This window comes from Nyctereutes procyonoides, unplaced genomic scaffold (assembly GCF_905146905.1).
Source record: "Nyctereutes procyonoides isolate TBG_1078 unplaced genomic scaffold, NYPRO_anot_genome, whole genome shotgun sequence".
In the NCBI taxonomy this organism is placed as follows: domain Eukaryota; kingdom Metazoa; phylum Chordata; class Mammalia; order Carnivora; family Canidae; genus Nyctereutes; species Nyctereutes procyonoides.
This window is the reverse complement of record NW_026575020.1, coordinates 55,114,923-55,128,580: the sequence shown is the minus strand read 5'-3', so window position 1 is coordinate 55,128,580 and position 13,658 is coordinate 55,114,923. Positions and strand designations below refer to the sequence as shown.

The following is a 13,658-nucleotide window of genomic DNA, read 5'->3' as shown; positions in this document are numbered from 1 at the left end:
CAGGTTCACAGTAGAGGGGAAACTCCCTAGGCTGGACTCCAAGAATTTGCCTTCTATTTGGGGGAAGAAAAATTTATTCTTTCAGAAATCTATATACATTGCCATATGAAAATGCCACATTGAAGCAGCTCTTGGCTGACCTCAGGATCCTTCCAGTGAGCCTTCTTTTATAATGGCCCGGCCAAGATTTCGTGCAAGAGCAAGTCTCAGCATTTCCAACTTTGTGTTCTCCACGTCCTCCTAAAAGCAAAGAGAGCCAGCGTGAGGTACAGCAGAAGTGTTCCTTCTTTAAAGCTCTGCAAGGCTCTATCTGACCCAAAGGCAGACCAAGGGCATTTAGCATTTAGTACTAGCTACCAGCAAGTTGACAAAACCACATGCAAAGGCCACTGTGACCGCCAGAAGAAAAGAACAGAACACTAGAACCACCCTACTTTCTACTAAAGAGTTGGGTGTGTCAATAACAGGTTAAAAGGTAACTCAAGAAGCACAAGTTTGTAAGGAGCCAGTGTTTCTGGAGGAAAGTAGGGAAGTCTAAGATGGAAGGAGCCTTTTCTCATCACCATTATGGAATCAACAATCCAAAAGCTAAAATAACCTGGAGTCGCTGAACACCAGGCTCTCTCCACACTGGCCTTCTTGAGGCGAAGTCCTCTAGACATCTCATCAGCTCATATGTTTGCTCTGCTGAAAAAACCACCTAGGAGAGAGAGGAGTGGCTGCTTTACTTAGTTGCTCCCCAGGCAAGGGCTGCACTGGTCTGGGCATGCACCTGGGTTCAGAGATGGCCTTCTGTGCAAACCCTTGGGAGGAGTGAGCTCTGTATATGCAGCTCTGGGAGGACACAGCCCTTATGCTCACTCCCAGCCCTTCCTGTCAGGGCCCTGGGCGGAGTACTGTCAGTAGACTGCTGCTTCATTTCAAATTAAGTAGCTTTTCTTAGGTAGATACCAGATTTTCAGAGTGGGCATTACAGGGGAATGCACACATACATGCAGGGCCCTACTTGGGAGATGATGTGTGGATGTGCACCCACAACAGCTACAGAATGAAGCACGATCAAGGACTACAAAACACAGAGAAGAAAATCATTCTGAATTCAAACTGTACCTCTTTCTCTTCCAAAAGGGGCAAGGCATCTATTAATAGTATTACCCAGAAAGACCGTGGGGCTATCTGGGAAGTCATCAATGACAGGAGAAGAGAAGCTGCATCAGCAAGACGCTTCTCCCCATAAAATCGGTGGAACTCGCGGTACTTTCCTATTGAGAAAACAGAGCACTGAGTCACCTCTGGCCCTAAACAAGATGAGAGAGCCCAGACCAGCCGCTCCAAAGCAGGGAGACTCTTCCAGAACTGTCTCCAAACTCATGTACCAACAGAATTGAAAACACACACACATATTTTGAAGGAGCTCCAAAGAGCCAACCTCCCAGAATGTAACCACCAAACCAAACCAGAGATGTGGATTGCAACAGATTGAAGAACCCGTAGGTCTCAATCTGATCATGAGGAAACCTGACATAAATCCAAAATAAGGGCATAAGAAAGCAAAACAGACTCTTCAAAAATGTCAAGGTGGGATCCCTGGATGGCTCAGCGGTTTAGCGCCTGCCTTTGGCCCAGGGCGTGACCCTGGAGTCCCGGGATCGAGTCCCACACATCAGGCTCCCTGCATTGAGCCTGCTTCTCCCTCTGCCTCTCTCTCTTGCATGAATAAATAAATAAAAATCTTAAAAAAAAAAAAAAAAGTCAAGGTGAAGAAGTGCAGAAGCACTAAGAAATGCAGAACCACTACAGAGACAGGAAAACTGAATTTGTGAATGTGGACGTGACAAAAGCCATCGCTGGGAGAGCTGATATAACCAGAACATGGACTAGAGATTTTATGAGAGCAGTACATTCGGATAGCTAGTTCTAGAGGAGGATGTGCTTCTCTTAGGAAACACGTGCTCAAGTATTTATGAAGAAAGGGGAACTCTCCAACTTTCAGATTACTCCCCAAAACCTGAGAGAATAATAAATGAGGCAAAATAAAAATGGTGAATTTCGAGAAAGCGTACATGGGAGCTCCTTACTTCTTATACTACTCTTGTACCTTTTTCTCAAGTTTGACACTACTAGGAAATGTTTCCAGAAAATATGCTTTGTACAGTCTGGCATACATAGTTCAAGGAATTTGGGCTCAACAGGAAGGAAACACTGGAAAAGCCTAAATAAGTCCCTCCCATCTTCACAACCCATCACTGTGCTGAAGGTCCGAGGGACAGAGCCCAGAGACTCACCCAAGAAGGTCAGTCGATCACTGAGCATCATGGCTGGCCCCAGGTTGTCAATGAGATCCAGATCAGAAAAGCAGCCTCGCTCACAGTAATCCTTGAGGAACCTGCCAGGCCCGGCCCAGAGGTCTGAGTGGCGGTCCCAGGCCACCTTCCTCAGCCTCCCGACTTCCCAGACAGTCCCCAGAAAGCCAAGGTGAGGTTGAGCCCACCTGTCTGACACCAGCGTGGCAAAGGCAGCATCTTTGGCTCGGATGCTCCAAGATAGGGCAGAGCCCAGGCGATTGTTGCGGACAGCTTTCATGGCTAAGATCTTACAAATGCTGCGGACTTTGTAAGGAAAAAGAAAGAAGGTGAACTTTTCACCCTGCAGATCAGGCCGTTCTTGAACCTTGCCAGATAGGAGTAGGCTTCTCTCTCCTCTGAGCTTTCTGCAGCCTCTTCACAGGTTCCAAATACAACTTGTTGCCAACACTGGGGACTCTGGGGCTTATAAATTGCCTCCTGGCTCTATTAACACTATGACCCATCCTGGCAGGAATGGCCTTGTGAGTGGGTTTGATTTTAGGGGTACAAAAAGATTTTTATTGCTCCCCACAGGTCAGCTAGTAGGGCATCTGTCCAGGTGCCACAAACATCCTTTGGGTTTTGAATGCCATCCATACGTTTTCAGAGATGGTCATAAACAAACAGATGCCTCTAGAAAGAACTTGGGTTTTTATCCCTCAACAGTGAAAGGAGAGGGCGAAATAGAACAGCTTTCTTTTTGTGCTCTTCCTGAGCTGCGACTGATCCTGCTTCCCCACTGAGACAGTCTTAGCTAGCAACAGCAACCCATCTGGGAGAAGTAAATTCCAAGCTGATCTCAGTCCTGACCTTCTTAGAGTAAGCAGGAGAGAGGAAGTGGGTCAGGATCTTTTTAAAAGGCCGTGTGCTCCACTGCTTCTAAGTCCTGACACCTCCCTAGCCATTTGTCCTTCCTCAATAATTTTCCTGTTTTGGCTTATCTCTTGGCACCCACTGCCCAGCCTTTCTCCAGTCTGGCCAGAGCAGCATAAGCAGCAAGCATGCAGGAGGAGGGTGGGCTCACCTTGCTCAGTCATCTGCCGCTGCTCACAAATCCGCAGTACTTTGAGAGCTTTCTGCTCAGTGCTCAGGGGGATCCGCTCAATGTGCAGCTCCAAGGAAACTCGGCCCAACTCAGGGCAGTAGTCAAAGTAGTCCACTCCCAGCTGCCACAGGCTGCAAACATCCAAAGACAGACAGGAGCGACTGATGAGCCCATGTGCTGCCCTGGAGCTTGGGGACTGGCACCAAGATGGCTCCTCCCCTGGACCCGTTGCCTTCAGGGAACCAGACAGGGGAGAACACAATCCAAGACCCAGTGGTACATCCATGCTGAAAAGCACCTCATATCCTTGGGGCTTTCCTACCTGTGATGAGCAAACAGTCCTGAGGCGTATTCCAGCAGGAGGAACTCTCTCATGTTAGATCCAAAGCTGAAAGAAAACATAACAGGAGACCCAAATCCCTGGCCTGCTCCATTCAGGGCCCTCCCACAGCCCAACCCAAGGGCAGGCATGGCTGCCACACACTTACTACAGGTTGTGCGACTGGAGGAGCTTGCAGTGATCCAGCAGGTCTGTCAGATGGGCCACAAACCACCAGTTGCTCAGAGCAATGCTACAGATTCAAACACCAGGGCAAGAAGGAGAGTCAGGGTGACTATATGGCCCATGTGAGCCTGCATATCCTTTGCATAAAAGGATGGGAGGGACAATGACAAGTGAAAATATGTCTGGAAGCACACAGCGAAAAGTTTCTCTGTGCTATGTGGGGATGGACAGTGGATACTCAGAAGGATGGTAAGCCCTCAAAGTGGTAGCCAACAATCTAGATCTCTGGAAAATGTCACAGTGAAAATAAAATTCAGGGATCCAATCACATGCAGAGAATGTGGCTACAAAATAATGTGTAAAAAAAAAAAAAAAAAGAAAAGAAACAGACTTAATAAACACAGAGAACAAACTGGTGGTTATCAGACAGAGGGAGGTAGGGGACCGGAGAACTACGTGAAAAGGTACAAACTTCCAGTTATGAGTGATTTATGCAAATGAAAAGTATAGCTATGCTAACTTTATGTGGTAACGCATGGTAACTGCACTTCTGGTGGTGAACATTTTGTGATGTACAGAATTGTCAAATGTTGTAAACCTGAAACTAACACATCAAAAATACAGAAAACAAAAGACTAAGAGACTGGTAGTTTTTGATGCTTGAGGAAACATGGACTTCAAAGGAATATATTTGCAGCTGGCTTCACTATTAATGCTTCTCATGGGATCCCTGGGTGGCGCAGCGGTTTGGCGCCTGCCTTTGGCCCAGGGCGCGATCCTGGAGACCTGGGATCGAGTCCCACGTCGGGCTCCCGGTGCCCGAAAAATTTAAAAAAATTTTTTTTAAAATAAAAATAAAAGTATTGTGTATATATATATATAGTCATATTCATAAAGTATATTAATCAAAAGCTGTACAATGAGAAGCATTATTTTTTTAAAATTTTTATTTATTTATGATAGTCACAGAGAGAGAGAGAGAGGCAGAGACATAGGCAGAGGGAGAAGCAGGCTCCATGCACCGGGAGCCTGACGTGGGACTCGATCCCGGGTCTCCAGGATTGCGCCCTGGGCCAAAGGCAGGCGCCAAACCGCTGCACCACCCAGGGATCCCTATACATGATACTTTTAAAAACCATCTTTTGTTTAGGTTTCTATTAGTACTTTGTATAAAGAAATTTTGTTCAATTACAAGATTTATAATTTTATCGTATATGTACTCTGGCCACAATGAAGGTGAAGTCCGCCCCCAAACCACACTTTTAATCAAAACCTAGAAGTTCCTGGGGCCCTTGTTAAAAGTGAAGGTTTCTAGGGCCCTCTAAAGGTCTGATTAAGTAAATGCCTTGGAAATCACTGTTTTACATCATCAGTTGTTTGAAAACACCCTGCATCATGCTGTCTAGAGTATTCCAATGCACTTACTGTATGTACATACATCATTTCTGGTTATATTACTCATTTGTTACTTGGCATAGGCCTTTCTCTTTGTATATAATGCTTGACTGTTTTTTTTTTTTTTAAGTTTTTATTTGAGAGAGAGAGAGTAGTAGAGAGCATGAGTGAGGAGGAGAGGGAGAAGCAGCAGGCTCCTCACCAAGCAGAAGATCTTATTTATTGGGACTCCTATCTAAAAAGAACAAGGTCAGAAAGGAACACAGAATTACAAAATTAGGAAAGCCATAGCTAAAGGAGAACTTGGATCAAGGAAGTACTCTTTGAAAACTTGAGCATGACAGGACTTTGTGTAGCACATAATTTATAGAACTCTTAGTATTGAAGGATGATTATGGAAATATAAAAAAATACAAGAAAAGGTGTTTTTGAAAATTGCCAAAAACGGGATCCCTGAGTGGCTCTGCGGTTTAGCGTCTGCCTTTGGCCCAGGGTGTAATCTTGAAGACCCAGGATTGAGTCCCATTCGGGCTCCCTGCATGGAGCCTGCTTCTCCCTTTGCCTGTGTCTGCCTCTCTCGTTCTCTCTGTCTCTCTCATGAATAAATAAAGTCTTTAAAAAAAAAAAAGAATATTGGAAAATATACTTTTTTTTTAAAGATTTTATTTTAGGGTGCAAGTGCACGTGAAGGTGGAGAGGGACAGAATCTCAAGCAGACTCCTCACTCAGCACAGAGCCCAATGCAGGGCTTGATCCCATGACCCTGAAATCATGACCTGAGTTGAAACCAAGAAACAAGAGCATTCCCTAATGGTGGAATCCTGGAACAGATGGAATATTTGAGGATCCATAGCCCTAAGAACAAGGCGTAAGTTTTGAACATTTGTCCAGTAATTCAGTGTAAACCAATTTCTATTCTTTTTAGATCATGAAAGCAGAAGTTTTTACCTTAATGCATGATTATACCTTGAAACTATCTACCTTGATAGTCTGCTTCCACTTTACTTACATTTGATTTTGTTATAGAAAGCAATCATTAAAACTCCACTTTCCTAAGAGTAAAAGACAAACACTGGGGCACCTGGGTGCCCCAGTTAAGCATCCCAGTCATGATTTTAGCTCATCATGATCTCATGGACTGAGCCCTGCATCAGGCTCCATGCTCTGTGGGGAGTCTGCTTTAGATTCTTTCCCTCTCCCCCCTTGTGCACCCCCTCAAAATGCACACACAGTCCTCTCTTGTTCTCTAAAATAAATCTTTAAAAAAGTAACCAAGGGGCACCTGGGTGGCTCAGTCGGTTAAGCATCTTCCTTTGGCTCAGGTCATGATCCCGGGGTCCTGGGATCCAGCCCCACATGTAGTTCCGTACTCAGTGAGGTGTCTGCTTCCCCTTCTCCTCTTTACTCATGCTCTCTGCTGCTGGCTCTCTCTCAAATAAATAAAATTCCCCCAACTTGTGCTCCCCTTCACATGTTCTCTCAGATAAATTCTTAAAAAAAAAAAAAAAAAAAAAAGATTCCATGGGGATCTTGGGTGGCTCAGCAGTTTAGCGCGCCTGCCTTCGGCCCAGGGCGTGATCCTGGAGTCCTGGGATCAAGTCCCGCATCGGGCTCCCTGCATGGAGCTGCTTCTCCCTTTGCCTGTGTCTCTGCCTCTCTCTCTCTCAATCTCTGTGTCTCTCATGAATAAATAAATAAAATCTTAAAAAAGATTCCTTTGACTAGTGCTCTATAAATATAAAAATCAGCAAATCTGAAATTGAGGTTAACACATAACTAATCCCTACTAAACTGCTTCCTGACCACCATGGATATGCTTTATCCACACTGCAAATTGGTTCAAATCCAGTCCTGCTACTAAGTGACTGGCTAGTTATTCTTTTAACTTTAGCTTGAATGCCAAAGTGGAGGAATTATGATGGTCAGTACAGTGCTTTGAGACACTGAAGCTGGGGATCCCTAGGCGGCGCAGCGGTTTGGCGCCTGCCTTTGGCCCGGGGCGCGATCCTGGAGACCCGGGATCGAATCCCACATCGGGCTCCCGGTGCATGGAGCCTGCTTCTCCCTCTGCCTATGTCTCTGCCTCTCTCTCTTTCTCTCTCTGTGACTATCATAAATAAATAAAAATTAAAAAAAAAAAAAGAAAAAAAAAAGAGACACTGAAGCTATCTTTAGAAACTGAAGTTATGAAAAATTCAAAAGTAACAGCTGAAATCAAGAGTAGCTGGTCCCATGGAATACCTGGGTGGCTCAGTTAAGCATCCCACTCCTGATTTGGGCTCAAGTCATATCTCAGGGTTGTGGGATCAAGCCCCTATCAGGCTCCAAGCTCAGCAAGGAGTCTGCTTGAGATTCTTCTTCTTCCTCCCTTACTTCTGCTCTAACGCACTCGCATTCTTTCTCTAAATTAATAAAAACTAAAAAAAAAAAAAAAAAAAAGAAGGCTGGTCCTAAGGTAGAATATTAAATAAGGTGAATAAACCTACAAAATATAAATACAAGATATCTCCCCACATACACAACTACATGCACAGTCCACCCCTCTAGAATAAGCTACATATAGAAAATGAATCGAGAAGAATAGTTATTTAAACAGAGGGCTGGAGGAGGCAGGGAGCCTGCCACAGGAAAACAAGGAAAAGGAGCCTTCCTGAAATAGGGGCAATAGTCAGTGTAAAGGCTCTGGAGTAGAAAGTCTTGTTTTTACTTCAAAATGAAGCCCATGTGATTCAAACTTCGAGGTAAGCAGAGGCCAGCTCACTTAGGACCTTGTGATGGGAAGCCACTGGGTCAGAAAGCAGGAAAACCTGGTTTAACACTGAGAAGACTGGCAAATCAAAACCACAATGAAGTATCAGCTCACACCTGTCACAATGGCTAAAATCAACACAAGAAACAATAGATCAGTTGGCAAGGATGTAGAGAAAGGGGAGCCCTGTGCGCAGTTGGTGGAAATACAAACTGGTGGAAAACAGTATGGATGTTTCTCAAAAACTTAAAAGTATGGATGCCTGAGTGGCTCAGCAGTTAAGCGTCTGCTTTCAGCTCAGGGCGTAATCCTGGGATCAAGTCCCACATCTGGCTCCTTGCATGGAGCCTGCTTCTCCCTCTGTCTCGCTCTCTGTCTCTCATGAATAAATAAAATCTTAAAAAAAAACCTTAAAGGTAGAGGGGGTGTCTGGCTCCGTCAGTAGACTGTGTGACTCTTGATCTTGGGGTCACAAGTTCAAGCCACACATGGGTATAGAGCTTACTTTTTTTTTTTTTTATTTATGATAGTCACAGAGAGAGAGAGAGAGAGAGAGGCAGAGACATAGGCAGAGGGAGAAGCAGGCTCCATGCACCGGGAGCCCGACGTGGGATTCGATCCCGGGTCTCCAGGATCGCGCCCTGGGCCAAAGGCAGGCGCCAAATCGCTGCGCCACCCAGGGATCCCTAGAGCTTACTTTTTAAAAAAGTTAAAAATACAACTATTCCATGACCCAGCAATTGCACTACTAGGTATTTACCCAAAAGATACAAAAATACTAATTCAAAGGGGTACGTGTACTCCAATGTTTATTGCAGAATTATCTACAATAGCCAAAAGATGGCAAGTGCCCAAATGTCCATCGACTGATGAATGGATAAAGATGTGGTACATATATACAATGGAATAAGAGCCACAAAAAAGAATGAAATCTTTCCATTTGTAACAAGGATGGAGCTAAACAGTACTGTGCTAAGTGAAATAAATCAACCAGAGAAAGTGAAATACCATTTGATTTCACTCATGTGTAATTTATTTATTTATTTATTTATTTATTTATTTATTTATTTATTTATTTTTAAATATTTTATTTATTTATTCATAGACACAGACAGAGACAGAGAGGCAGAGACACAGGCAGAGGGAGAAGCAGGCTCCACCCAGGGAGCCCGAAGCAGGACTCGATCCCAGGTCTCCAGGATCACACCCCAGGCTGCAGGCAGCGCCAAACCGCTGTGCCACCAAGGCTTCCCCCCCCCACCCCGCTTAAAGATTTTATTTATTACTCGTGTGTAATTTAAAAAAAACGGGTGCCTGGGTGGCTCAGCGGTTGAGCATCTGCCTTTGGCTCAGGTTGTAATCCCAGGGGTCCTGGGAACAGGTCCTGCATCAGGGTCCTTGCGGGGAGCCTGCTTCTTCCTCTGCCTGTGTCTCTGCCTCCCTCTTTTCTGTGTCTCTAATGAATAAATTAAAAATCTTTAAAAAAATAATAAAAGATAAAAAAATAAAAAACAAACCAAGGCACCTGGCTGGCTCAATTGGTAGAGCTTGAGACTCTTGATCTCAGTTTTGAGTGAGGGGCCCCACAATGGGTATAGAGATTACTTCAAAATAAAATCTTAAATAAAACAAATGAGCAAAGGGGGTGAAAAAAGGAGTGAAAGAGACAAACCAAGAAAGAGACTCTTAATGATAGTGAATAAGCTGCTAGTTACCAGAGAGGAGGTGGATGGGGAGGTGGGAGAAGTAAGTGATGAAGATTTCTTTTTTAAGACTTTATTTATTCTTGAGAGACAGAGGGAGGTAGAGAACCGGCAGAGAGAAGCAGGCTCGATCCCAGGACTCTGGGATCATGACCTGAGCCAAAGGCAAACGCTCAAACACTGAGCCACCGAGCTGTCCTTAAGTGATGAGGATTAAGGAGGGCATTGTTGGGCAGCCCAGGTGGCTCAGTGGTTTAGCGCTGCCTTCAGCCCAAGGACCTGATCCTGAAGACCAGAGATCGAGTCCCATATCAGATTCCCTTGCATGGAGCCTGCTTCTCCCTCTGCCTGTGTCTCTGCCTCTCTTGCGCTCTCTCTCCGTGTCTCTCATGAATAAATAAATAAAATCCCTAAAAAAAAAAAAAAAAAAAAAAAAAGGCACTTGTGATGAGCAATGGGTGATGTATGGAAGTGTTTAATCACTATACTGCACACCTGAAACTAATATTACATTGTATGTTAACTAACTGGAATTTATTTTATTTTTTTAAAGATTTTATTTATTCATAGAGACAGAGAGAAAGAGGGGCAGAGACACAGGCAGAGGGAGAAGCGGACTCCATACAGGAAGCCTGACATGGGACCCGATCCAGGGTCTCCAGGATCACACCCCAAGGCTGCAGACAGCGCTAAACTGCTGCGCCACTGGGGCTACCCAACTAACTGGAATTTAAATAAAAACTTAAACCAAAAACGTGGGATGCCTGGTGGCTCAGTATAAGTGTCTGCCTTTGGCTCGGGTCATGATTCCAGGATCCCGGGATTGAGTCCCACATCGGGTTCCCCACAGGGAGACTGCTTCTCCCTCTGCCTATGTCTCTGCCTCTCTCTGGGATTCTCTTATGAATAAAGAAAATCTAAAGAAAACAAGGAGTGCCTAGGTGTCTCATTCAGTGGAGCATCTGACTCTAGATTTTAGCTGAGATCCTGATTTCAGGGTCATGGGATTAAACACATGATTGGGCTCCATGCTCAGCGCAGTCTGCTTGTCCCTCTCCCCCTGCTCCCCAACTTATCTCTCTTAAACAAAACCTTGAGGGCAGCCCCATGGTGCAGCAGTTTAGCACCGCCTGCAGCCCAGAGCGTGATCCTGGAGACCCGGGATTGAGTCCCACATCAGGCTCCCTTCATGGAGTCTGCTTCTCCCCTCTGCCTGTGTCTCTGCCTCTCTCTCTCTCTCTCTCCCCTCCTCTGTGTCTTCATGAATAAATAAATGAAATCTTAAGAAAAAAAACAAAAAACGAAAACCTTGGAAAAAAAAAAGACTAAAAAGAATGCTCAAACAGTTCTGTGCAAACAATGTAGAGATATGGTTAGTGACAAAGCCAATCATGGGTTACTTGCAATAATAGTCTGGGCTATTAATAATGGTGGCTGGGCTAGGGTGGCAGCTGAGGAGGGAATGAGAAGAAGCTGGCTGGGAGATAATTTTGAAGTTGAGCTAATATAGGACTTCTTGATAGCCTATTAATGCTTAAGAGCTCAGCAAACAGTATGGACTTTAGCAAATAACTTTGGATCCAAATAACCACAGTGCCTTTGAGAACTAACAATGTGACTTTACCAGCAATCACTGCTCTCATTTGTAAAATAGGCATGAAAAAACAGCACCTACCTCAAAAGTCTGTTCCAAGATACACTGAGATAATCCGTAAAAGTTCTTAGTCTAATAAATGTTAACTAGTATCACCATTACTGTAATTATTATTTTTAAATTTTATTTATTTATTTATTTATTTATTTATTTATTTATTCATTCATTCATTCATTTATTCATTCATTCATTCATGAGAGAGAGACACAGAGACACAGGGAGAGGCAGGCTCCATGCAGGGAGCCTGACATGGGACTTGATCCGGGGTCTCCAGAATCATGCCCTGGTCTGAAGGCAGGCGCTAAACCGCTGAGCCACCCGGGCTGCCCACCATTACTGTAATTATTAACCATTTTCTACATGGGTGATTTTTATTAGTCTTAGGACTAGTCTCCCAGCTACCGCCCTGCTGCTCTCCATACTCTTCAGATTGCTCCTTCTCAAATACAAATTTCACAGCATTAACCTACTCAAAATCCTCAGGGGTTCCCCATTTGGATTTAATCAAAACTACTGAGTACAGTGTATCTATTTGGTTCTTGATAATCTGACTCCTTTCTGATTTTTGTCACTTCAACCCCTTACTTAGTCTTTGGTTCTAAGAGATGTGTGCAGATGTGTGCAGTTCCTTCAGCAGTTTACAGGCTTTCTTTCCTGCCTGGGTCTTTTCCCATGCTTTTCCTTCTGCCTAAAATGACCTTTTCTGTTCTTTGCTGAGCTTTCTAGGACTCAACTTAAGTGAAGCCTCCTTCAAGAATTCTTTCCTCACCTTCCAATCTGATATAAAGTCCTCTCTTAAGGGGTTCCACACATCTAGCCTAGGTTATAAATTCAAGAATACAAGGAAAACTGCTATAATCTCAAAGCTTGGCATGGTGTGGGGTATAAAGAATGGGTATGGGGAAATGACAGCTCAGCCCTTGTGAACAGCTGCTGTTACCCAGACTGATGCTCATGGTTCTGGTGAGACAGCCAGCCAGTGGGCCACAGCATGCCTCAGTCTGGCAGCCCTCCAGCATCTTTCCAAGGGGATACAGCAGCTTCCAAGGCTGCAAGACAGTGACCACTGAAGGCAGAGCGCTAATGACACAGTTTGAGTGACCAAGACTGGACAGAGTGCTTAACAAGGTTGCCACATCCTCCCTGTAGAGCTAAATAAGTCTCAACAACAGATCTGGGAGCTTTATACACGTTTAACAGAGAATCCCAAAAAGCAATCTCCTGGCCTTATCTCCTCCGTACAGGCCAGGAAAACAGCCTCCTCATTCAAAGATGTTTGAGGAAGGCTTAATTAACAGCTCTGGGGTGGCCTCTGCTAAAAAAGAACTCTGGAGCTGGGGGGAGACAGCCAGGATAAGGTCCTACCCAAAGGATACTAGTTTTCCCGTGGACTGTCTGCCCTGTACTGGAGCCACTGCTGTCCCCTTGCCTCAACGCCTCTCGTTTTGGTGGCTCTGCAGCAACCACTGCCTACCTGAGCTCAGGCAGTTGTGGACCTTCTTCTGCAAATGGTGCGTGAGGGTCTGTCTACACGCAGCCAATATTATGAGCCTGGCCAAAGGTCCAGCAAGAAGATTCTAGATTAGACAAACATTAAACTGGACTTCTTAGTTTTTGAAGAAGACTGGTTTCCTTCTCGTTCAATATTTGGGAGAACTTTAAGGGCACCAGAAAGCTGACATCTTGCCCAGCTCCTGGTGAATTCTATGCCAGCTCCCTATTTCCTGTTGCCAGATAGCAAAGAACTGGCTTTTAGAGGACACTATAAAGCAGGGGGAGAAATGAACACTCAGATTCCAGACTTCTCCTTTCAGCTGTGGGGATAATAGGCAAACATGTGGCCCTACAGAAGAGGCTAATGAAGTAGGCCTATGCTCTACTTCAGAACCCTTCATTCCCCTTCCTGCCCCAGAGGTCTGGCAGAGTTAACATGGGGATCATCAGGTACCCATTTAGAAATCTCCCTTCTGGCCTCTTTAAAAGGATTCCCCTGGGGACACCTGGGTGGCTCAGTGGTTAAGCATCTGCCTTCAACTCAGGACCCAGAATCCTGGGATCAAATCCCGAATCCAGCTCCCCATGGGGAGCCTGCTTCTCCCTCTGCCTATGTCTCTGCCTCTCTTTGTGTGTCTTTCATGAATAAGTCAAATCTTAAAAAAAAAAAAAAAAAAAAAAAAAAAAAAAGATTCCCCTCATTCCCCTTTACAGGCTAGTCATGAACACAGTTGACATCACACCCAAATAAATCAGTAAGACTTCCCT

General features: G+C 44.8%; 1 protein-coding gene across 2 annotated transcripts in view; it reads right to left on the bottom strand.

The window, feature by feature from the left end:
- Window positions 1-37: 37 nt before the first annotated feature.
- NUP85 (nucleoporin 85) overlaps window positions 38-13,658 on the bottom strand; it is a 34,521-nt gene continuing 20,900 nt past the window's right edge. For both annotated transcript variants that reach the window (XM_055315844.1, XM_055315852.1), the window contains 8 exons: window positions 3,879-3,962; window positions 3,713-3,778; window positions 3,370-3,521; window positions 2,492-2,609; window positions 2,286-2,386; window positions 1,111-1,262; window positions 599-700; window positions 38-240 (listed from right to left, as the gene is read on the bottom strand). In XM_055315844.1, the coding sequence (XP_055171819.1) occupies window positions 142-240; window positions 599-700; window positions 1,111-1,262; window positions 2,286-2,386; window positions 2,492-2,609; window positions 3,370-3,521; window positions 3,713-3,778; window positions 3,879-3,962 (874 nt within the window). In that variant the 3' untranslated portion in view covers window positions 38-141. The remainder of the gene's footprint in view (window positions 241-598; window positions 701-1,110; window positions 1,263-2,285; window positions 2,387-2,491; window positions 2,610-3,369; window positions 3,522-3,712; window positions 3,779-3,878; window positions 3,963-13,658) is intronic.